The sequence below is a fragment of the Aricia agestis genome, chromosome 1 (assembly GCF_905147365.1).
Source record: "Aricia agestis chromosome 1, ilAriAges1.1, whole genome shotgun sequence".
Classification (NCBI taxonomy): domain Eukaryota; kingdom Metazoa; phylum Arthropoda; class Insecta; order Lepidoptera; family Lycaenidae; genus Aricia; species Aricia agestis.
The window spans coordinates 451,708-477,713 of NC_056406.1; the positions used below are offsets into that span (position 1 = coordinate 451,708).

The following is a 26,006-nucleotide window of genomic DNA, read 5'->3' on the forward strand; positions in this document are numbered from 1 at the left end:
CCAAAGTTTTCTGAGTTTTGTAACCAAAATTAATAAATAAATTTAAAATTAAACTTACACCTGTCAATCAATTATAAATACTTTTTGTAATATCCCCATCATTTCTCAACATGACCGCCTCTTCAAAAAATCGCGGCATGCCACAATCCGCTTGGCGAGGGTATACTAGGGGATTTCTGGGGGGAAATCAAATTAGTTCAGGGGTACGTCGCCGAGACCATCTGGCAACACTGAAGTTACATGTTACAAAGATACGTCGGACGCGGGCGTAACATAGAAGCTCGCATTTGAATAGTAGGTGAGTGGTGAGTCACACGCTCCCTGACCTCCGCCTAGCACCAGTTGACCCCGACGGCCGACCTCATTGATCCAGCCCTGCGACCCGCGACCCGCGACCTGTCCTGATGAGACAATTACGGAAGTACCGGGCGTCCGGTGATGCACGAATCACGATTAGCTGCACCTGTGTCTCGTATCCCTGAGGATGAGCGTAGGGTCCAGGATCTACACGGCATACAAGGTGTAACAAAAGTAATACTTTAGGTTTAGGGTATGTACGACGTACGTGTTCCGCGCCCGCACGTCATGAATTTTTCCATAGAAAGGTGAAAAAAAAGTTACTCATTCAGAGCCGTTACTTTCACAGGGAACTCTACATTCGGAAGTCTGTGTAGTAGTTTGTACTTATTATTTGTATAGCATTGCAAGTATAGCATTACAATGAGTCATAGCGAATGTCAATATGTATTTTCAAATGACGCTTACGACGCGTAGCCTGTACTGTACATTGACATAGATAGAGTTGAGAGAAGAGATAATATGTTTGTACATGGTTTGTACGACAGTATATATTAAGTCTATGGTTTGGACCATATTCATTGGTACCATAAACCTGTATATATTAAGAGCTCACCTGACTCTAAAAATCAAACATCGTCCTTCTCTCTTCACACTCACGCCCGTCTTTCATATGCCAGGTGAAAAAGGACGGCGCGGAATCATCGCCGAGTTAGTTTTACTTGAATAAAAGACGAACTATAATGATTATGAAAAAAGTGTTTTGAGCAAATTTAGGTTTTATCAATACCTTTTTAGATATTAAAAAATATTAAAGAAAAGACAGCAAACTTCGAAGATCCAAGCAAAAATGTGTCTAAAACAAGGTTTTTTGTAAAAAAGAAACTATCGAGCATTTTTTGAGTAATCGTGTTTTCGTCTTGAGCATTTAATCTTTATGAACTGAAGTTACTTGTGTCAAAAAATCTGTATTCTAGACCTTACAGATTTTGAGATCTAGGTTAATGTATGTAGTCAAGTTAGGGTCATATGGGCTCTTAAGTCTATGATTGGTACTCTATCGCCAATACTGACAGTGACGACTCACTACTTGGTTATAGTGATACCCATGTCGTCACCAATGGCTCTTGCGGAAGACCGGCGCTGAATATGCCCCTGGGTGTACCAGCACATGCCGAGCATGAGCCAATTTGCGGCTGCTAATTGGAATTATATATTATTATCTTGTAAATCTGCACCATGTATGAATGAATGTAGTTGCAAATAAACTTTATTATTATTATTATTATTATTACTTTATATTAGGCATAGACTTATTTATATGGTTATACCATGGTTATACCCATAGACATAATATATAGCATTATATTATGTCTATGGTTATACCAGAGGTAGGTATTTATATGTCGTACAGGAACAAATTCTGAGGACCGCTTTGTATTAGGGTGTAAACTTCTTGGTATGAGCATACGCCATCTTTAATAAAACATCATTGGCCAATAGCCTTCCTCAATAAATGGGCTAACACTGAAAGAATTTTTCAATTCGGACCAGTAGTTTCTGAGATTAGCGCGTTCAAGTTTGCCCTTTCAAATAATTTTCCCCGTTTTTTCCACATTTTCCTCTATTTCTTCGCTCCTATTAGTCTTAGGTTGGGTTGCACCAGAGGCATGGTTAAAGTTAAAGTTATGGTTATAGTTAAATATGGCGTCCTTTTGCTTTAACCTTAACTTTAACCGGAAGAATTCATAGATGTCTGTTGCGTTTATTTTTTTTATTGAAGCTACAGGAAACGGAATTGAGGGTATAAAAAATTGAATTATCCGTAAAAATCGACAGGAAAAAATATAATATAACACTGTAAAACATAAGTAGTAAATTTTCAGATATACGTATGAGCGGAGGTTAAATGGGACCTTGGACGCCATATTTAACTTTAACCAAAGATTTGACATTTTGCACTGTAGTAATAGTTGAAGTTAAAGTTACAGTTATAGTTAAAGTTAGTTGGTGTAACTTGGGTTACACCAACTAACTTTAACTATAACTTATATTTTATTACGCTATGGTTGGCCATAGCGTAATAAAATATAGCCTATAGCCACGGAGCTAATACAAATTATAGTATATAATATAAATAATAATATTAACACTGGGTTGCACCAGAGGCGTGGGTAAAGTTAAAGTTAAATATGGCGTCCAAACACCCCATATTCTCAAACGACATCTGTCAATTTTTCCGGTTATAGTTAAGGTTAAAGTCAAAGTTAGTTGGTGCAACCCAGTCTTAGACTGGGTTGCACCAGAGGCGTGGGTAAAGTTAAAGTTATAGTTAAGGTAAATTTAACTTTAACTATACCCTTAACTTTGCCCGGAGAAATTGACAGATGACAGCTGATCCAACAAGGTTGTACATGCGCGTGGGCGGGGGCGCTGCTGGTAAAGGAGAACTGTCAAAAATTGCGGTTTTTGTATGATGACAGCGTTAGTTCCTTTTTTCGCCACATGCATTTAAAACCTTGTCGAGCTCTATGGTTATAGCTAAATATGGCGTCCATTTTTAACTTTACCCAAAGATTTGACATTTTGCACTGTAGTCAAAGTTAAAGTTACAGTTAAAGTTAGTTGGTGCAATCCAGCCTACCTAGCATACGCCAACGAGATATCTCACTTTCGAGATAATTAAATTTTGACATTATGAGACGAGTAGTTACTCGTCTCATAATGTCAAAATCTCGACATTGTCTCGACCAAACTCTATAAAAATGTGTTATTTCGATGATAGATCTACGCGAGAAAAAATGTTTGTCATGCTAGGGTCAATAGAGATGAAGAGACAAACCATCAAACATCGAGAAAACATGTAGAGTGAGATATCTCGTTGGCGTATGCTAGGTAGGCAGTCTTAGTGTTATTTCATTAGTCAGTGTTGTGAGTGAATTTTGCAAGACTGCAGCCTTAACAAACAGATTCAAAAACATAAATAAAATAACGGAGTCGGTATGAAATCCTTTATTCATTTTGGTATTTTTTTATTTTCTTTTTGTACCCACTTTATTGGAATAAGTATAAAAATTAATGTCATATCGATCACAATTTAGTTAAAATATTATCTCGGAGTGAACTTCTCTCCCTTAGAGGCCTTAGAGGTCTACACGTGAATACTCCTCGGGCCTCGACTTCGCTCGCCCCTCGGACGGCCGACAGATGCGGTGCACCACCTCGCCCGTCGCCGCCATCGAGTTGAGTTACCGAGTGCATCGAGTGGTCCACCAGGTCTGCTGTCGTCTGTAGACTGTACGTAAACACCTATGACACTCCTGCATAGTAAATGGTCTAGTCGAGCTTCAAAGTTCGACTTCGAACCGAACTACTCTCACCAGTGCAAATTGCGGGAAAGCGGTTCGGTTCACATCTTAACCAGAGTGACGGGCGGAATCGCCACGTGTCGACGTGCAGCCTGCAGGAGTCAGGACCGTCAGCAGACGTCCGCATCGCCAGGTCGACACTCCTGAGTCGTGAGTCGTGACTCGACCGGGCGACACCGTCCGACTGGCGAGCGTTTCAATTACTATAAAGGCGCGATTCCACCGCGGCGCACGCTGTGCACGGCGGCCACGCGGTGGGATCGGGCCCTTATAATTAACAGTAAGCGTCTGATTCTAAAAAAAAATATTAGACAATTTAAAATACTTGCTCTATTCGAGGGCTACATCTAGTGAGAAAATTTTATAAAACATAAGATAATTTCTAAAATGCCAACGTAATATTTCATAATACATATTTAATTCGCCTGCCGTAAGTACTAATTAGTTATTACTATATTTTATTTGAAAATATTCGTCGCGTATGTACACATAATATTATAATCGTGTCCTCTCGAATGCAATTAATAAAATGTTAAACTAAAACAATAATCATTGAATTCAACTATTACTTCGCATCGAAACGAATAACAAAACGGCACTCAACAATTTATAACAACGCGCTTAGCAATAAATAAACATTGGCTACTTCGACTATAACTTACACCGAGCGCGGTCGGCGCCGCCCCCTGCCCGCCCCCGCCCGCCCGGCGTCAGCGGCGGGCGGGGGCGGGCAGGGGGCGGCGCCGACGCGCCGGCTCTCCGACCTTCGCCTTCAGGACAGCCTTCAGGAGGTTCACAGAATTATGCTAGTTAATATTACGTTCAAATAAAATATATAGTTTAAGAGTGGGCGTCGTTTTCTCACTAATCATAAAGTTTTTGTATCACTAAATGCATAATATAACACTCCTACATGTGTAACGTACATACTAAAGTTATATTATACCATTCCGTGCCAGGCCCCGGCCGAAGCACGTGCAGCCTAGTCCCGGGCGGGTCGAGCACCGGCTAGTATTTTATATTTAAACAACTCGACCTTATCACCTCATATTATAAATAATAATATAGTAACATCGAACATTACATAAAAAATTAAATCAAGGCAAGTTTCATATCGAGAAGTCTAGAGCGTGCGCCGCGCACGCAGACCCAGCGTGCGGCCCGTCAGCGCGCCGCAATGGGTAGTGACTCTTACAATTTAGCTGGTATACTTTGTTGATCTGGGATCCCGGGCCGGTGCACGGTACTCGACCGAGGCGGACATGAGTTAAATACAAATAACGTTATGAGTTATGTGACAGCGCCGCGGCGGTGCGGGCCGCGGCGCGAGAACGTAAACTAATAATAATAATTATCGATACAAAAATAGCTCCCGCCGCGCTGGGCATCGCACCGGACCGACCGGCGACCGGCGAGCGATCATCATTACAGGATACTCGATCACCATACTCGATTATGATCCAATTCCATGTTAACGCTAACACAGATAACATTTCGACCGATTTATGTACTTCGTTGCACCGACAACAATTAAAATGGTAGCGGTATTGTTTCTTAGTTTACATATTTTATATAGAATTGGATTTAAGCAAAGTATAGTGGGAGAGCGCGAAAGCTCACTCGGTGGTCCGCGGGACTTCCCTGCGCGGCGCTAGAGGGCGCGGCGCGGGCGCCACCTTACATAAATACTTTTTTTTCATGTATTATTTGTCATTTTTTAACTTTTTTTTGTATGGCACCACAGCCACTTATTACGTCACTGCTTTGATAATCGATTGTGCATAACGCCGGCATTCGACGAGGTTACAGGACAACATTTATATACTTTACAGGCTAGCGTGCTTCGATCACTAATATACAAGATACACAGTCCGCGGCAAAAAACGACCTCACTAAAAGAGCACCAAACGCAACATTCTGGTGGACTTTCGATTTAGTAGTGCTGGAACGCTCTGCTGGGAAACATGTCCCAGTGCTCGTTCAACAATTGTAAAAATCATACGTTTAAAAAACGCAAAAAAGGATGGAATTTCATATTTCCGGTAAGTATTAATTTTATCCTAATATATTTCATACAATTGTATTATAAATATTGGTATTTCGTTAATAAATCAACAAAAAACAGTTTTAAAATTAAGTGGTAAATAAATTAACACTAGGTATAAACCATCTCAATTGCGAATACTCATAAGGTACTTATCGTAGTTTATCATGCCCACTTGAAATGTTCGGGTTATACACTGTGTTTCTGTTTCATTTGGTGGAGTCGCTATTAATTATTATTTATTTTATTGAGGAATATATTTTTTTCAGGTTTCCTCGAGATCCAGTTAGGTGTGGAGATATCAGTTATAGCACGGCAAAGATGCGAACAATTTTTCAAGCCGACTTTAGCGAGCGTTGTATGTTCTAAGCATTTATATTCAATGTATACACGTATATTTTAGTAAACTATAAGATTAAACATATTAGAACAACATAATATTACAAGTAAAAATAATTACTCCACACTTTATACATTAAACTTTGGAAAAATTAAAAAATGGACTATTAAAATTATTACAATCAACAAAAAATGTTCAACAGTTTGACTCCACTCATACTATTGGCAATTATTATTGAAGTGCTTTTTTGGAATTGTAATAATTTAAACTTTATGGACGATGGTTGAATTTAGTTTGAAGCTTGCGTCGTTCGTAAAAATTTATTGCTTTGTAAACACACATTGTACATTGTTTTATAAAAAGATCTTTAATAACTATTATTAAGGTTGATTTTAGATAAATGTATACTTTTTTAAACACTTTTACTCGGCGACAGATTCTCGAGAGGTTTTGTATGGAACTGTGTATCTTGTATATTAGTGATCGAAGCTAGCGTGTTAAATAAATACCGACTACCGACTTTCGATAAACTACGAATTAAACTCAATTAGTGAACAGTCATCGCCCGAGTAGTTACGATGAAATCGATCATAATAATTCATAACAATTTAATCTTCGTCGAGTACGTGAGTTGAGCGTTTTTGGATAACCGCGTTATCTTATCCGAGGATAGAGAACCGCGGTTATCTAATCAGCGGCAGCCAGCGTTGACTCGAACTCGGAAATAGAGGCGTGACTCACCGGCGCGGCCCGAGTGTACCCGGTGTCCTGCCCGGCGTACCGGCGGACCCGGGTGTCCTGCCCGGTGTACCGGTAGAGAGTCCTGCAACCTCCCCCCGCCCCGGCGCGGTCATACTCACAGTACACACACCCCCTCCCCCTTCCCGCGGCGATCACTACGCTCGACGGCACGTAGGTATAGTATAATATTATTTACATTATAATGACGCGATCTCCCTTTTGTATAGTGATGCACCAGCACTACATGTACTTTCAAATTCCATATGTACTGTGTTTAAAGCTTAGTCGTTTGAACAATAATTATTGTTATCGACAAGTCAGTCGAAATGAGGCGTGCGGCGCCATCTAGCGGGCGTCGCGAGTAACCAAATGAGTTTTCGTCGCATTTACTGCCTCGACCGCCTCGCGGCTGACGCGTGAGAGCCAGTCCACATGGCGCGTTGCGTCAGCGTTGCGTCGACGCGCCGTGTAGACAGGCTCTTACGCTCGAGGCGGGGGAGGAGGCCGCCGAATCACAAACTACAACATTCACCATGTCAATAAATAAATTGTAAAATAAATCGAAAACCTAAACGTATTGGAGTGAATCGTCCGACAGAATTTATGACCGTGTGATGTGCACGCACATTTAAATATTACAATTATTTAAAACAAATCCACAAACGTATAACATACACACCACGCTCGCGGTGGCCGGTGGCGCGCGTCGCACAACACTACCCGGCACTGTTTTTTTTTAAACTGGATCAGGTCACACCTCTCGCGCTGCGCGCTGGGACGGTGCCGCATATTTAATATTTGATTTAAATTCAACTTAAACATAATCTCTATCCCGCTGCGTAGGGCGCAGAAACATTTTACATCCTTGTAAGAAAATTAAGTGTTACATTAAACCGCTTCTTTTAGTATGTCCCGCTGCGTCGCGTGTCGGTGTGACCCTACCCGAGCCGGCCGGTCGTCGGGCGCGCGCGGTGCGACACGCACACATCTAGCACACCTCATGATTCGAAAATGATTTATAGAAAAAATACATCAATTCTTTGTAGCTCGCCTAGTATGTACAGCTTACGTCTAATATTATCCGATTTTTTATTATTTTTTCCGCAGATTATAAAACTTAAAGAACACATTTGACTATTCATTTAAAAAACTCGGTTCTACAGCTCGAGCTCCGCCCGCGCCGACCGCCGACCGCCGACCGCCGCTCAGCGACGACCACCGTACCACGACGTTATGTTCTAGTGCGGCCGACTACTAGCACGTCACTCGAGTTAAGCGGCACTCGGCGGCCGGCAAGCGGCACGGGTCGCACGCTGACCCCGACGCGAGTCGCGCCGAGTACTCGGCCGGCAGACGCGAGCGGCCGCTCGCTCCACGTATCACGTTTAAACTAAAAATATTGCGTGTGTTACGACGCGCTTACAAAATTGCCAAATTTGAAACATATCGTTTTGGAATCTTACCGAGCTGGTCGGAAACATTTTATCGAACAGAACAAAATTTATTAGACTTAATCGTAAATGAGATACCGATAAAAAGCGATACTTTTGAAGTAAATCGCTCTTGAAAAGTTCACTCGATCCGCTCGCTCGCGCTAGGCCGAGCGGGCGGCGGGCGCGGGGGCGGGCGCGGGCGCGGGCGCGGCACTACACTATCACTCGCGGCTGAGATCAGTCACTGGCCCGCCCCGCGCCGAGCCGCGCCCCCGGCGCGGGGCCCGGCGCCGCCCCCCGCGCGCCGCGTCACGCGCCGGCGTCGGCGGCGGAGGCGTGCGCGCGCGCGCCCTCCGGCCGGTACAGCGTCACGGACGCGATGTGGTTGTTGGACATCACCTCGAAGATGATGTCCTGGTAGCCGTAGCAGAAGGTGGAGCCGAAGGGGTTGGTGGTGTTGGTGGAGGAGGCGCGGTTGAGCACGACGGGGCGCTCGCACACGCGCAGCGCGCGCGACACCGCCTCCCAGCGGCTGTACGCCGTCACGGTGACCGCGGCCGCCGCCAGCCGGAACTCGCAGCGGTGGTACATGTTGAAGTTGTAGTGGCCGGGGTAGTTGGTGTGCAGCACGAACTTCTTGACGCGGTGCGTGCGCGCGTCGAACAGCACGTCCAGCCCCAGCGTGAAGTAGTTGAAGAAGTAGTCGGAGGCGGGCGGCGGGCGGCGGCGCGCCGTGGGCCGGTGGATGCGCATCTTGTCGTCGGCCTTGTAGTAGAGGCGCGCGGGGGCGGCGAGCGCGCGCGCCACGGCCTGGCAGGAGTCGCCGAAGCGCACGAGCGGGCGGCGGGCGGAGGGGGGGCGCGCGCCGCCGGCGCACACGTGCAGGCGCAGGCCGAGCGTGGCGCCGCCGCTGCGCAACACGTCGCAGCGGCGCAGCTGCAGCTCATGGCCGTAACAGGCGAGCGGCAGGTCGGGCGCGGCGGGCGCGGCGGCGGCGCCGGGCTTGTGCTGCGAGCCGGGGTAGATGGTGGTGCGCGCGACGACGGGGGAGCCGCCGTCGGGGAACTGCAGCGAGCCGAGGCCGTGCGCGTAGCCGGGCTCGAACTTGCTGTCGACGGGGAAGTAGAAGGAGAGGCCGCGGAAGTTGAGCGCGAACAGGTGGCGCGTGCTGTCGTACAGGCCGGGGTGCGTCGCGCCGAAGCAGTGCTCCACCTGCTCGATGGACGGCGTGATCTCCGGCGAGTTGAAGCACATGCCGCTGAAATGTCACATGAGACACGTTATGAAACACCATAAAGCATATGATTATATTGAGGCAATCATCGAACGGTTTTTCCATCATTTATGCCCGTCTTTTGTGGCAAACTTTAAGTTTGTTTATTTACTCATTAACATTTAGCTCTTTTGACTTGACGACTTGTTTCTAAACATTAAAATGGCAATAAATAGATAAAGTTCAACTTAACAGACAAACGCCGACCGAGTCGAACTTAGGTTATGAATTATTTAAAAGGTTACTTTTTTGTAAATTGCGGCATTAAAATATAAAAAACAAACATATCCTAAAATTTGGAAAAGTTTAATCTATTGACCACTAGATGGAGCTCTCGGGTCTCTACACCAGGGATGTTGCGAATATCCGCATCCGCATCCGTAACTGCGGAGCATCCGCATAAATTTGGACATCCGCATCTGCATCCGCATTAAATCAATGCAGATTTTTATGCGGATGCGAATGTCATACGAGTTGCGACCAGAAAAAAAAGCGGCGGGGTCTGTAAATGGCGCATGCCGTTTGCGCGTGACAAATGACCAATGGGAGCGAAAAGCCAGCCAATTAATCGGCCACGCACAATAGAGGGTTCCGTAGTACCACCAGTTTTGATAAGTTTTGTATCGTCAATGAATTTACAATCATAACATGTTTTTCACTAGTAACAACATGATCTCAGTTACATTCAAAGGAATTTGAACGAAAAATTCCTTTGTACTTCTCAATAACTTATGAAGTCTTCTTAGCCATGATAGTTTTCTTTTTAAATTTAGCATATTTTTTACTAACGTGAATTTTTCCACATATTTTTCAGAATCAACCGTTTAGCTAATAGCTGGTAGAAGGAGAGACACAGGACACTAACGATTTCTTCCACTTTAAAACTTTGCATATTTCACAAATGGATCCCTAAATCGGAAAATGATCTTGGAATACTCGTAATATTTTTAAAAACCCTAATCAGCGACACCATGAAAATAATACTTTTTCATTTTATAAACTATATTTATGTAGGAACCGCAACATCCGCATCCGCGGATGTGAACCTCAATAAATCCGCATCCGCATTCGCATCCGCGGGTGTGAAAAAATCGGGATCCGCAACATCCCTGCTCTACACCAATAAACCCACTTTATTTAGAGTCGATGAAAAACGATCAGGAACCGACGACTATACATTAAAGCCAAAGAAACGACTAAGAAACCCATATACCACCAATATCAGCGGCCTGAGATCTGCTGACTGAAGGCTTTATGCCATCTTTATGCAGTGTCTTCAAATGTTTGCCTCGTAAACAAAGCAGGTCGTAACTCGTACTCACCTATACCTAAGCTTAACTAGTTTCATGTTGTATATCTCGATGGTCTTGAGGCGCTGGGCGACGGGGTCGAACACCAGCCGGATGCCGTCCTGCGGCATGTTGATCACGAGGTCCACCGCCAGCGGGTTCTGGAACCACATGGAGTGAGCAAGTCAATTAAACTGCTCCGATCATTGTGCCTACTAATTTTTCACAATAATTTTCATGTATGGCATCGAATGAATCTCCATACTGAAAATCGCGCTATCCTCGAAACCTAAGATAATTACATCGATTAGATAAATAGGTTTTTAATTTTTTATTTACTATGGCTATTTGTTTTTTACCATAAAGGTTTATTTTCTTTCGTTGTTTTTCACCAGATCGTTGTTTCGATTTCATACACAGCATTTTTGTCCAAAAATAAACATAAAACTTACACTAAGAATTTTGGTCGATAAGCAAATCACGGATCAAAGATAAGCTTAGACGAAACCGGGTAACAAAGAAGAATTACAATGTTTTATCTGTTTCTTTGTGTCTCTATATGAGCATGACGAAGGCACCCTTCTGGCACGTGACACGTGACATGACCAACCTTCCGAGAGACGATGCTGATCACTGATGATGAGCAGAACCTCTGCCCTCGATGCATCGCAAGTCGCAACAAAGGGTGTGACTCACAAAAGATGTGCGCACTGCGCTCGCAAGATACGCGTTATTAATTGAGTTAAGTGTAACATGAACGTAACATTAAGTTTAACGATTATGTTGGGTGTGATTAACAGTCGGAGAGGCCATTATTTCCTACATTTTAATTGTTTTTTTAATGGACAGAATAAGAACAACGACCTCGCAGGCTGAACACCAGCGCGCGAGAACACATCGCGTTAATACTTGCCCGTCGATTTCCACTTTGCACACTAGGCAAGGAACTAGCAAGCAGATTAATCAGTCTTCTAGGATAAGGAAGAAATTATGTAAGACACTAGACGTTCCGCGCGGCTTCGCCCGCGTAAATTGGATATTTCACAGAAAAATCAGTCCCCAAAAAAAGCCTATGATCCTTCACGTGGTCTATTTCTTATCTGATCCAAATAACAGAAAAAATGATCTAGTAGTTCGTGAGATAAGCCCTTTCAAATAATTTCCCCCGTTTTTTCCACATTTTCCTCTATTTCTTCGTTCCTACTAGTCTTAGCGTGATAAAATATAGCCTTCTTTTATAACTGGGCTATCTAACACTGAAAGAATTTTTCAAATCGGACCAGTAGTTCCTGAGATTATCGCGTTCAAATAAGCCCTTTAGAATAATTTCCCCTGTTTTTTCCACATTTTCCTCTATTTCTTCGCTCCTACTAGTCTTAGCGTGATAAAATATAGCCTATAGCCTTCCTCGATAAATGGACTACCTAACACTGAAAGAATTTTTCAAATCAGACCAGTAGTTCCTGAGACTAGCGCGTTCAAACAAACAAACTAACTAACAAACTCTTCCGCTCTATAATATTAGTAAGTATAGATTACATAATTTCTTCCTTATCCTGCTGTCTTTTTTTAGAAGTTCTTCTTAAAAAAAGACAGCAGAGAAAGAAAGTTAAGGACTATTTTAGAATTTGTCAATTATGGTGTTAAGAGGAAACGCTAACACTGTTTTTAAATACAAACGTATTCCCCAATTTACTCCCTGGACAATGCGTCTAGACAAATGATTTTTTATACAATATCAGGATCTGTTAGATAGAGCTATATCTCTACGTTCGATTTTTTCAAAATTTACTAATAAATAAAAAAATATGACCCTTCAAAAATCTTTCTTTTTTCTTTTTTTTTGAGATTCTTCGTTAAAATTCTACTGCACCCGCGTTTATTCTTAAGCGTGCACGTGCTATATCTCTACGTTCGATTTTTTCAAAATTTACTAATAAATTAAAAAAATATGACCCTTCAAAAATCTTTCTTTTTTCTTTTTTTTTGAGATTCTTCGTTAAAATTCTACTGCACCCGCGTTTATTCTTAAGCGTGCAGGAGATTGAATATTTATAACTTTAGACATCTTTTATTTGCTCGTAGATACTCCCGCAGCCCGCCCCTACGGGCGTCCCCAAGGAGTAGACCTCATCATATGACCTGCGCAGGCGCAGCCATGTGTGTGTGTGTGTGTGTGTGTGACGTCACTCACCTGGTCGCTGTAGAGCACCTGCACGCCACGGATCGTGCCCACCTGGCTCTGTATTATCGACACCGCTTGTGAAAAGTGCATGCCTGAAACATTACACAGACCATGTTAGAACATTGAGCTGCAGAACAAGCACCAACATTTTATATGTGGAGTAGCGATGAGTTATTACATCACTTTATTACTTATTACTTATTACAAAGCCAACGTCAAAATGAATTTGGTAAAGCTAAACGTGGCTATCAATATAATATTATAGCATCATTGACGAATTTTGCCATGTGCTCTCATTTCTCACTACAATATTAGCGTTTTTTTTTTCCCATTCTTTTAATCTGCAATCAGTATTTAGCTATAAGCAGGTGAGATGTACTACGCATGGCAGGTAGAGTGTTTCTACCACTGTAGATAGCATTACTCATGGTTTACTATATTATAGTTATTTCATTTAAAAGATGTCCTTCCTTTTCAGGCGCTTGTTATAATTACGGCTGACGAGGCCAGAAGCTAAAGCATTCGGGTGGACCTCCAGCCTTTTTTTGTATTTTTCTGACGACCTCAGTATCTCTTCTTTTATGGTGGGTATGCCTAGATTTTTATGAACCTCCGTGTTGGTGATGAGCCACGGGGATTTTGAAATCGTTTTTAGTATGATGTTCTGCATTCCTTGTAGGATTGAGACGTTGGAGTTACTCGCACACCCCCATAGTTGAATTCCGTACATCCATACCGGTTTCAGGATTGTTTTATATACGAGTATTAATGTTTTGTTTTCCAGTGAGAGTCTACTGTTTCTGCCTAAAGCCCAGTTCAGTTGTTTATATTTTATTCTTAACTCCTCTCTCTTGCTTGTGATGTGTTTATTCCAGGTGAGGCGTCTGTCCAAGTGTAATCCTAGATATTTTACACTGTTTTTGTGAGGTAGAATGCTGTTTTCTAGGGAGACAGGCGGACAATCTTCCCTTCGCAGAGTAAAAGTTACGTGCACAGATTTTGTGGTGCTGGCTTTTATTCTCCACTTTTGAGGCCATTTAGTAAAGGAGTTAAGACCAAGTTGGAGCTGCTCAGATGCGGTAACTGGGTTTTTATTGGTCGCCAGAATAGCTGTGTCGTCAGCATAGGTGGCAGTCTCTATCTCTTCTAGTGTTGGGAGGTCTGATGTGTATAAATTATACAGGTTTGGCCCCAGCACTGAGCCCTGAGGTACCCCTGCCAGTATTTCGTAGAAATCAGAGGTGGAATCAGCTTCTTTCACTTGAAAACACCGGTCTGTTAAATAAGATTTAAGTAGTAGAAAGTAGCTATGTGGTAAATACTGTTTTATTTTACAGAGCAAGCCTTTGTGCCAGACCTTGTCGAATGCCTGTTGAATGTCTAGGAATGCTGAGGAAACATATTCCTTGTTTTCTAACGCCTTCCTAATTAGTTGAGCGACCCGGTGAACCTGCTCAATAGTGGAGTGTTTCTGTCTAAAACCAAATTGGTGGTTAGGGATGGTGTTATTGCTTTCCAAAAAGTGCAGAATTCGTTTAGACAGCAGTTTTTCAAATATCTTTGAAAGTATAGGTAAGTATAGGTAGGACTTGACATCTGAAAGGGCTGTGCGAGATAAGACTCTATGTCGTCATCAGTATCCACATTTGTTTCATTTGGGTGAAAAACATTCTTCAGATGGCTAGCATAGAGGTCCGCTTTTTTTTGTGAAGAACGGGCCCAGCCATTTGGCGTTCGGAGTGGAGATTTGGTTATCTGTGGTCTATTATACGATTATTAAATTTCCACAAGTAGTCTGTCTTTGCAGTAGCTGTCAGTGTTTCGAGTCGGTCTTCGAGAGTCCTATCCTGCCAGTCCCTTAATATTTTTCTAAGGTGCGAGGCTTGATTGTTAAATGCAGATTTGTCTACAGTAAGTCTACTAAGTTGCCAAACACGTCTTAGTCTACGTCTTTCTTGGATTCCTTTTTTTATTTCCAGAGGAAAATTATTACTCCTTTTGTTGCAATCTAGAGGTGGAGTGTTCTTTCAACAGGCTTCTGTTTATTATTATTATTATTATTTATTTATTTATTGGGTTATGTGTTTTGTGGCACTGTCTATATGGTCTTCAGTTTTTAAAGGTACATTTAGGTTTATATTATCTTCTATATAGTTTCTAAAACCATCCCAGTCAGTTCTCTTATTATATAGTTTTTCTGGTCCCTGATGTTCAATAATCTTATCGCTAAGGGTCAGTATAACAGGAGTATGATCCGAAGAGCTATCGGCAATATACTGATGACACATTGATGTAGCCTTTGTTATCTGCAATAGCCACTGTCGTGGCTTGAAGGTACGGTGTTTTGTATTCTGGCATGATGTGATGTTTTAGAGATTTCCTAATAATTATTGCTGTGTCAGCGTGTTCAGTGCCATCAGGATGCATGGTGATGTAGCATTCAAAGTCTTTAAATTTCAAACTGGTAGAGGCGGTGCAGTGTGCTTCAGATATGAGTAGAACTTCAAGTTTTTGTTGTTCAATTAAATGCTCTGCATCGTATTTGTTTGGTGTCAGTCCGGTAATGTTAACCTGTCAACTAATTTTGTTATGAGCATCATTAGAGTACTCATTTGTTGTAGTATTAGTTCAAACTTTTTTGATTGTTTATGTAATATCTGCTCCCAGTCGGGGGGTGGTGAAGGGGTCTGGACGTGTGTTTGTTGGCCAATTTTAGTAACATCAGCGTAGCTAGTAGTTTTACTATGTTTTGGAGATTTATTGTTACTGTTGGGCATCTCTGTCTGTGGTTTTTCTACTGCTACTGCTGTTGTTGACATAGTGGGATTCTTTGGCATGGACTTAGTTCGTCTTAGCAAGATTTGTCTATAAACTTCGCATCCTTTGGATGGATGGATGGATGGATGGATGGATGGATCCATCCAGCTGGATGTGGGCCATTACATAGGGCGCAGTGGGCTGGAGTTGACCGATCCTGTTTTTTGCAATCAGATGTTTGTGCTAGTATTTTCGTATAGGTTTCTAGGTTGACACTACTGATTCTGAGTTGATTTTTATTGACTATTTTCAGGAAGAAGTCGTCTTTCTTGGCAATGGTTTATAGTTCGGTTAATTTATTGACATCTTCAATGCCATATAGTATGATTGGAGGTGGTTTGCTAGGACGTGTCTCATAAGTAGTCGCCTCAGAGTCCTTTAGGTCGACCTGCAAGGTGCTAAATCGATAACTATTGTGTTGTTGATAACTATTACATCATCGTTGTCTTCAGAAGGCCTCAGTTGTGATGATTCGGGAACCTTCCCTCCGAGAGAGGATCTTCTTGGTCTGTTTGTAAAGAAACTCGGGTGAAATACTTGCTGCATCATCTTCTTATCTTCCCGTCTAGAAAGCAAAATTTTGCCCCCCCCCCCCAGATACGATGGGGCTGTCTGAGTTTCCCAGAGGGGTCTTCTCAGAGAAGGACCTACCTTCCTGGGGAATTGTGTTTAAATAATTATATAAAAATATTAACGTGGAGACATATTTCTTTGACGTGGGAGAGCCATGCTTCGGCACGAATAGGCCGGCTCGACCGGAGAAATACCACGGGCTCACAGAAAACCGGCGTAAAACAGCGCTTGCGCTGTGTTTCGCTGAGTAAGTGAGATTACCGGAGGCCCAATCCCCTACCCTTTTCCCTTCCCTACACTCCCCTATTCCCTTCCCTACCCTCCCCTATTTCCTTCCCTACCCTTCCCTATTTCATTCCCTACCCTCCCCTATTACCCTATTCCCTCTTAAAACGCCGGCAACGCACCTGCAGCTCTTCTGATGCTGCGAGTGTCCATGGGCGACGGAAGCTACTTTCCATCAGGTGACCCGTTTGCTCGTTTGCCCCCTTATTACTATCGTAACCTCGTCATAGGCCTTGGAAGTTGGAGTAGGTAACAGCTAATACAATATTCAGCCATTGTTTGAAACATTCTCATGTCAATCACCTGTATTTACAGCAGCCGAGGCTCTTGTTTATTGTAGTTCAAAACTTCTATGTACAAAAATGCTGTCCCAAGCCTTACAACTTTACACTCTACACCACTCTTCTCGCTTAAACCCGATTCTGATAATAATGAGATTAATGGGATATGGTCTATGGAAATACTTAGTGTTGGGATTTTCATTCCCTAAAAAAATGTTACGGTTTGATGAATTTCAACGCAAGTCGCAACGAAGTCGCGCGATATTATTTTTTTAAATAATATTTTAAGAATATTACGCTGCGGTCGCGGCAGAGGGAGCTACTACCACATACAGTAAATAATCCGACCGAACTCCGACATGTTGCACAGTGCACACGTCATATATCGGCATCTTGTTCTCAAACGTCGAACAAAAAACGTTTGTTAACTGTCTGTGCCGATGCTGCCGCCTGCCTCTAGCGTGAAAACATTGCAGTAATATTATGATATCCTATTGAGATGAAACAGTATGAACTATGAGATCAGAGTACAAGTTCCAGTCACTGATATAATGAAATAGTAGAGCAGGACACGGTGTCTAGACTCAAGTCGGTCGGGTACGGACTACAGACTACTCACTACAGTGGTCAACTGGTCTGTGGTCAGTGTTTTTTCCCATTTGTTAGCAATACAATATTTTTACAACAAATTTTTTTTTATTCTTTATAAACACCTAGCTTATAAAAAATTTGATTACAGTGCAACCACTTTCTTAATGTCCTAAAATCAATAATAGTAAACAGAACTACGATATCGAGGTACCTACCAAAAAAAAAAGAAGTTGCACTACAAGGCCGGCAGACTTAGAACCCCACAATAAAGCTCGTCAGTGGTTTTAACTCGTGAGCTAAGAAGTATCTCGGCTGATAGCACGGGGCGAGGCGGGGTGAGGCGGGTGCGGCGGGGAGGCGGCGCACGATAAGCCCAGTGGGCAGTGCTAATGACTCCCAGATATCTGTCACGGAACTGGAGGTACAACAATAAACAACTGCGAACTCTCTTCTGCAGCGATGGTGAATCAACTAGATCCACGGGCACCGAAAATCGCCTACAAAACTAGCAATACCTTAAAAACACTCAAGTGTCACGTGATGCTGATCAATATTAGGATAGGACTAATAACAGCCGACCTGGAGGTCAACGACCGCGCGGACGTCAGCTGGCATTCAATACAATCGATATCATTATAATTTTAAATTATTAAAATAGGTCTCATAATCGCGCTGTGAGCGAACGTTATTGCTCTAAAACAGAGTAAGGCGCTTATATTAGTAATAAATCATCACCGAAATGTGACTAAAAGCCGCCGCTATAATATCTACTATCTAGGAGTATATTTTATTAAGTATTATTGAATACATTATCTTAAGCAATTTAGGTACTTAATTTAAACAGAAATGTAACTAACATTTTAGTCACAATACTTTTCACACTGGACACATAGCAATATATATTAAAGCAATAGGCAATAGGAAATAGGCAATAGGCAATAGCGCACTAGCGCACTAACGGCCACCGAAAGTATGGTGTGGCCGCTTGGTGGATTGCAAGATTGGAATTAATTAAACATTGGAGTAGACACTTGTTCTAAAGTATATAATAACATTTTGTGAAATAATTCTGAAATATAAAAGACGTATTTGTAAATGTCACAATGACAGATGTTAGAAAAAATACGTCGGTTAGCATGCGGATTTGGATTGCATAGCATAATGCAATCGATAAATCGAAGTCTATGAAAAAAATCGATTTTATGTCTAATAGCAGCACTGAATCTATTAGGTGTAATGGATTAGCTTAATATTTTACTGTTATTTAACATACATAATATAGAAAAGCTAATGAATTACTTCAATAAATAATATTATCATTTGGAAATTGTTATTAAAGCAAGTAACATTTATAAAAATTGGAATAACGATTGCAATATAACTGCTTTAGTCGAATGAATCGATATAGTTACCTGTTACAATCAGGGCTCGGAACCGGTTTGAAAATACCGGTTTATTTCGGTTAAAAACCGGTAAATATATCGTTCTTTTATTTACCGGTTAAACAAGCGAACGGTTTTTACGTAACCCAAATGGTAAAGGTTACCGGTTACTAACACACAAACGATTTTGAAAACCCAAATTAACCGGTTAATTCTTCGATCGCGCTTCTTGGAAATCTATTTTTATCACTTATCGCGGCCCGCTTAGGCCGCTTAGGAGTTGATAAGACAATTTCGCAATTATTTTCACCTATCTTTTTTTAATTTTAGAATGTTTTTTTTTTTATTTTAATTTTTAATTTAAAAATAAATGTTAGATTTGACATACAGAGATCTAAGGGCTGGGACACAAAAACACGATACGACGTCGTATCGTGTTTTTGTGTCCCGGCCCTGAGGGCCAACGCTAAATCACGGGCGGATACGGGCGCGGGCGTACGCGTCGAAAGACCGCCGCGGGCCACGAATCCGCGAGCGGGCACCCGTCGTGTGCGCCCACCTCATTTAGTGCTGCTAGTATAATTTTCATCTCGAGCGTAAACAGTTGTGTTGAGTAGTGCTTTATGATAATTAATCTCAATAAGCAATAACCTTCATTTGCCTTTATACAACTAAAAAAATCAGGTCAGGGATTATTTTAGGCATCTCTGGGCTCTTAAAATATCTTGTCTACCGATTCATTCCCGTCACAAAACGGTGCATAGTTTTAAAGTTCGAAGGCTAGGCTCGCAAAAAGTCTTTTATCTTCAGAAACCTTCCAGCCTCCAGCCTATTTCACTATCAATATTAATTTTAACAATAGAAATATTAAAAAAAACTATTATAAACAATTAAATATTGTAATTAAGAAAACAACAACAAAAGGCATGGAGAAGCTTTTGGTCAATGAAACATCTGATGAAAGGGGACCTACCAATATGCCTAAAACGTAAACTCGTGGACATGTGTATCTTGCCTATTCTGACCTACGGTGCCCAGTCCTGGTCTTTGACAGCTTCACAGAAGTCCCGACTCGGAGTCTGCCAACGAGCTATGGAACGCAGCATTCTAGGTATAAAAAGGATTGACCGCGTCCGGAATACCACCCTGCGTTCCCAAACGAAGCTCGTTGACGTAGGCAGAAAGGCAGCTAGCCTTAAGTGGAGCTGGGCAGGGCACGTCTCTCGTATGCACCCGGACAGGTAGGCGCGCCTAGTTTCGGAGTGGCTACCGACTGGTCGGCGTAACAGAGGCCGACCCAAGAAAAGGTGGCGCGCCGAACTAGATGCGTTTGATAAAGAGTGGCCAACAACAGCACAGAATCGTTTTGAAGAAAACTTTGGAAGGAAAGAGGGGAGGCCTTTGCCCAGCAGTGGGACACTGTAGGCTGATAATAATAATAATAATAACAATAATTAAGAAAACATTTTGTTTCTAAAAATATACGTGGGAGAGCCATGCTTCGGCACGAATGGGCCGGCTCGACCGGATAAATACCACGTTCTCACAGAAAACCGGCGTGAAACAGCGCTGTGTTTCGCCTAACGTTAACTAGACATATAAAAAAATAGTTTTCTTTTATTTTTAATAATAAACCCCTGTAAAAAAGTGTTCCACAAAGTTTGTTTTCTTTGACTTTCTGAGCATAAAACGGGGTATATCAAGTATCATTATAACGATTTATTTTAAAAGTTTAAAATCAACCTGCGGGATCCCGCAAATACCGGAATCCAGCGGGATTGTGATGGTTCAATCCCGCAAATGCCGGGATTGAAATTATCTTGCGGGATTGCATTCCCTAGTTACAACTGATTGAGTGTGATAGATACTGATAGTCGGCACATCTCTAAAAAAATACACATGTACCTCGCCGATGAAAATCGGTGGGTTACATAATATATTATTGTCGATTGGATTGGACAAGTAAGATGGATAGTAATGGGCGGGTCCGGACCCCCAGGACCCCCCCCCCCCCCCCCCCACCCTCCTTATATACGCCCATGACGTTTTTTGGCGTATGTATCAAAGTGCTACATTAGTTTGGACATATCGCCTATATAAAATAAAATAATTATTAAATATTTATTTTATTTAAATTTTATTTTTAATTATTAAAGTATAAATATAACTAAGTATTTTGTGAACATTTCAGCCTACCTTATGCCATGATAGATATCGAGCAAAAAATTTCAAAAAAATCAAGTTTGTTGTATGAGAGCCCCCCTAAAATATTTAATTTCTTTTGTTTTTAATATTTATTGTTATAGCGGCAACAAAAATACACCATATCTGAAAATTTTAACTCTCTAGCTATTATCGTTCTTGAGTTATAGCCGGAGACAGACAGACGGACAGACAGAAGGACAGACAGACGGACAGACAGACGGACAAACAGACGGACAGACAGATGGACAGACAGACGGTCAGGAAGACGGACAGACATTAAAGTCTCAGTATAGGGTCCCGTTTTTACCCTTTGGGTACGAAACTCTAAAAAACACACTCGGCCAATTTTAGAAGCTCATAGCGAGGCAATGATTGGAGATAGATACAAAGTGTAAAGGACAAAGTTATAGAGAATTTAATTAGCTTTTATTATGTAGTACAAAAGAATTTCGTACGAAGCACCGTTTTTGATGAGTAAGCAAAAAACCAAAAAACGGGACCTTCTTTGCACAGCCCAAACCACTGGACGGATCGGGCCCAAATTTTGCATGCAGGTAGATGTTATGACGAAGGCTTCCGCTAAGAAAGGATTTTGATAAATTCCAACCCCAAGGGGTTAAAATAGGGGATGACAGTTTGTATATAATAATACTTCTTAACGCGAGCGAAGCCGCGGGCAAAAGCTCGTAACTTAATAAGTCTGAACGCCCTGTACAAGTGTACCTACATGATGTGAATTGTGACGTCACATACCATAGCCACAGGCCACAGCCCACAGGCCATAGCTGGTAGGCTAGCACGCGGGCTGTTGTTTTCTAGCGGTAGACTGCTGATTGCTGAAGCCTGCGATTTGCCCATCATTCATCAGTAGCACGGCCTACTGTGTGATACGCTTTATGTATTTAAATTATATAGTGCACAGTATTATAAATGCAAATAGCGCAGAATATTGCTGGTATTTTTCCTACAGCTGCAGAGGGCGCCTGTTGATACAGGTGTGACGTATTTTTACATTGGTCATATTATTATACTTTATCGATATCAAAATACGCATTTACTACAAATAATTTTGCAATAGCTCTAAGGGGGATATTAGATTATCATATATATTAGATCCGAGATCATTGAGTCAATGATATTGGATAATGTAATATAGACGTGATTCATTTCTTCCTTGATCATAGATTTTTGACATTTGCTGAGAGATTGGATCCAATGCGGTCATAGAAATAGGTGTTGCCAGTTATTTAATAAAAAACAGAGTTGTTAATTTCTTTTTCGTTAATATGTTTCAAATAATATAATGTTATTATTTTTCTAATTATATACTTGGATAATCTTGCTGAAATACCAAAAAACAAGCCATATTTAAAATGATGATGTCTTTTGAAAAATTGAATTCTCTGAGATCTAGTAACCCTGACGTCAATACCTGTCAGCGTTAGCGCTCTCCATTGGCTATTGAAACCACATATGACGTAAAATAGGATCAATGAAATATGATAATGTAATACGCAGATATGATCAAATGATTATATATGTTGGATCCCATATATGATCATAGAAATGATCCAATATAAATGATAATGAAATACCCCCCTAAGGGGAATATTAGATTATCATATATATTCGATCCGAGATCATTGAGTCAATGATATTGGATAATGTAATACAGACATTTTTGACATTTGCTGAGAGATTGGATCCAATACGGTCATAGAAATAGGTGTTGCCAGTTATTTAATATAAAAAAGAGTTTTTAATTTCTTGTTCGTAAATATGTTTCAAATAATGTAATATTATTATTTTTCTAATTATATATACTTGGATAATCTTGCTGAAATAACAAAAAACAAGCTATATTAAAAATGACGATGTCTTTTGACAGATCGAATTCTCTGAGATCTAGTAACCCTGACGTCAATACCTGTCAGCGTGAGTGCTCTCCATTGGCTATTGAAACCACATATGACGTAAAATAGGATCAATGAAATATGATAATGTAATATGCACATATATGATCATATAAATGATCCAATATAAATGATAATGTAATACCCCCCTTAGGAAGTTCGCAGACGACAGACTTTTTGTGCGATCGAGTCTGCGGCGCCCATACAGTCGGCATGTTCGCGCCATGCCGACTGTATGGGCGCCGCAGACTCGATCGCACAAAAAGTCTGTCGTCTGCGATCTCCCTAAAGCTGGGATTATTAGGACATTTGTAAATGTGTGTCGTGCACGGGTCGCACCTACTATTAGCCCGTAGTCCGTACCTCGCGTTATCGTCCAAGGCCACGCGTCGATATCTTCGCGAAAATATTACGTTCAAATTACGACATGAAAATAAAAACATGTTTTGGAAAAGTTTGTTATTTTGATAAAATTCTTACCCGCTGACTTTGAAATTCACATTTATATATTATGTCGTAGAAGGTAAGTAGGTACCTGAAGGACTTGTGTGACGACTTACGGGTAGCAGATATTATATTGTTAATACTTTTATACAATACTTACATGTGTTTAAGATTTATATTATATCATACACATAGACTGAGGAACATTATAAACATTTTGTTCCGTCAGTAGGTGTTCGAACCCGCTACCCCTGGCTTGAGTTACCACACGCTCAACCACAGAGCCACTGAGGGCGAGTTATACTCAAGGTTAGTAGTTAAATTACGAACTTAACATTATAATATTATGTATAGTTTGGACTGTACCTACATACTATGTATTACAAGTTACAATTATGTACAAGTACAAAGCAGAGTATAATATTTTGTTACAACAAAGGTACATTATGAATATAATTTTATTATCTACATGTGTAAAAATTACTCGTCATTGAGTAAGTTCATTGAGGAATTGCATAATGGTGCAACAGGTGGTGCAGATTGATACCATTTCTTGAGTTTAGTTAAAATAATAATGTAAAGATACATATTGTGTAGTATTTATCCAACTGTAGGACTATTCATAACTATATGACTGTATTACTTCTAAGATAAAATTTTGAAATACTTTTTATCCATAAATGCAAAAAAGTTAACCAAAATGAATCTTTTTATACTTTGTACGCATATTATTTATGTACATAATATATAATATACTTTAGCTAAATTAATAATAGTAATCTTAATGTTTCCTATTAGCATTTAAATTCATCAGTAACATTGAATGTGTTCAAAGTCAAGGGTATTACATATCATTATTAAAAACAAAATGTTTTCTTACAAACATGACTTATTAACAATAGTGGCTAAGTAGTGACTAGTGTGCTGCCGGCTGGCAGATGCCGGCTGCGTGATGCGTCCCAGACTCTACTATGTTCATGTGGTGCAGCAACCATGATGCCTAGCTTGTAGCAAGCACTAAGTCCAATAAAATTATTTTAATATATGAAAACAATTAAAATTCAGTAGCTAGTATGACTCACTAAATTTTAATTGTTCTGATTTTCAAAAGGCCAGATTCAATGTTTTTAAAATTGACTCATTGATATTTATTTTGAGGAACCACATTTTGTACATGGAGTGGGGTCTGTTCTCAGCCACAACAATTACAAATAAGTTTTTCAACCCTTCTGCTTTTAAAATTTGCACATAATATTTATGATTCTATACATATTTAAAATATGTCTCGTTTGTTAACTGCGGAATATGCAAAGTAGACATTGTTTTCCTTAAAAAATCATATTTAGAGCCACTCAATTGAAAAAGTTGTTGTTAAGTAAGTTTATAGATTATAGGAAGTTGTAATCATTACATTGGACCACAAATGCAAGACGAGTGGTAACTTCTATATTATGTGCAGTATTTATAAGTACTTAAATATTATAAATTATGATTGAGGCAAGTTTAGTCCTTTGATTGCGGATTCTTGGAAATCTATTGTTCTCGTGCTTGGGAGTTGAAGTGTTAATACTGAAACGAGCTGATAGATATTTCACAAGTTGACAGTTACGAGTACTCTGTAGTCTGTACCTATACTCAGAAGTTCAGTTAGGAACGAGCTGATAGATATTTCACAAGTTGACAGTTACGAGTACTCTGTAGTCTGTACCTACTCAGAAGTTCAGTTAGGAACGAGCTGATAGATATTTCACAAGTTGACAGTTACGAGTACTCTGTAGTCTGTACCTACTCAGAAGTTCAGTTAGGAACGAGCTGATAGATATTTCACAAGTTGACAGTTACGAGTACTCTGTAGTCTGTACCTACTCAGAAGTTCAGTTAGGCTATTTACTAAAAATAACTAGGTCGCCTAGCACAACATAAACAAAGTGTTTGCATTGCGAAAACTAATGAATATACATGAAAACAACGCCACTTGCCCGTTTTCATGGTCAAGTGTATCGAAAAAAAATAAACACTACCGCACAAAGACACCACCCGCGACCAGAAAAATCGATGGCCCCAGGCGGAGCCCCGACCGCAGCCCCGCGGTCTCCGCCTCGGCTCGGCGACCTGCAGTTGCATAAGCCCCATCCCAGGGAAATAAAACGCAAAATCTTGACGTAACGTATAAAGTATAAACACAGGAGAGCGCTCACCCAGCACGAACTCCCAGCTCTCGCAGCCCAGCGAGCGCTCGGGGACGATCTCCAGGTCCAGCATCCTGCTCGCCACACTTCACACTCACTTAGCTCACTAACTTTCACTCAATAAAACAGTTTTTAACGTTACAAAAACACTTTTACGATGCCTTTCTTTGTTTGCCAACTTTAGTTTTCGACCATTTTGTATTTGTCAGTGAAACTGTCATTACAAACAGCTGATTGTATTCAGTCAGGGCCGTATTGCGAGATGCAACAAAATAAATCACGTTCGCGGTTCGAGTAATAAAATATAAATTTGTGCAGTGCCGCGTCGCGCGTCGCGTTCTTACAATGTCTGAAAG

At 41.1% G+C, this 26,006-nt stretch overlaps 1 protein-coding gene across 1 annotated transcript; it reads right to left on the reverse strand.

Moving 5' to 3' along the window:
• Positions 1 to 8,527: 8,527 nt before the first annotated feature.
• LOC121730647 (PHAF1 protein CG7083) lies at positions 8,528 to 25,889 on the reverse strand. The gene is made up of 4 exons (XM_042119790.1): positions 25,660 to 25,889; positions 12,980 to 13,062; positions 10,819 to 10,946; positions 8,528 to 9,481 (listed from the first exon to the last, which is right to left on the reverse strand). Exons 1-4 carry the CDS (start codon positions 25,721 to 25,723, stop codon positions 8,533 to 8,535), a joined length of 1,224 nt encoding a protein of 407 aa, XP_041975724.1. The 5' UTR covers positions 25,724 to 25,889; the 3' UTR covers positions 8,528 to 8,532.
• Positions 25,890 to 26,006: the final 117 nt, after the last annotated feature.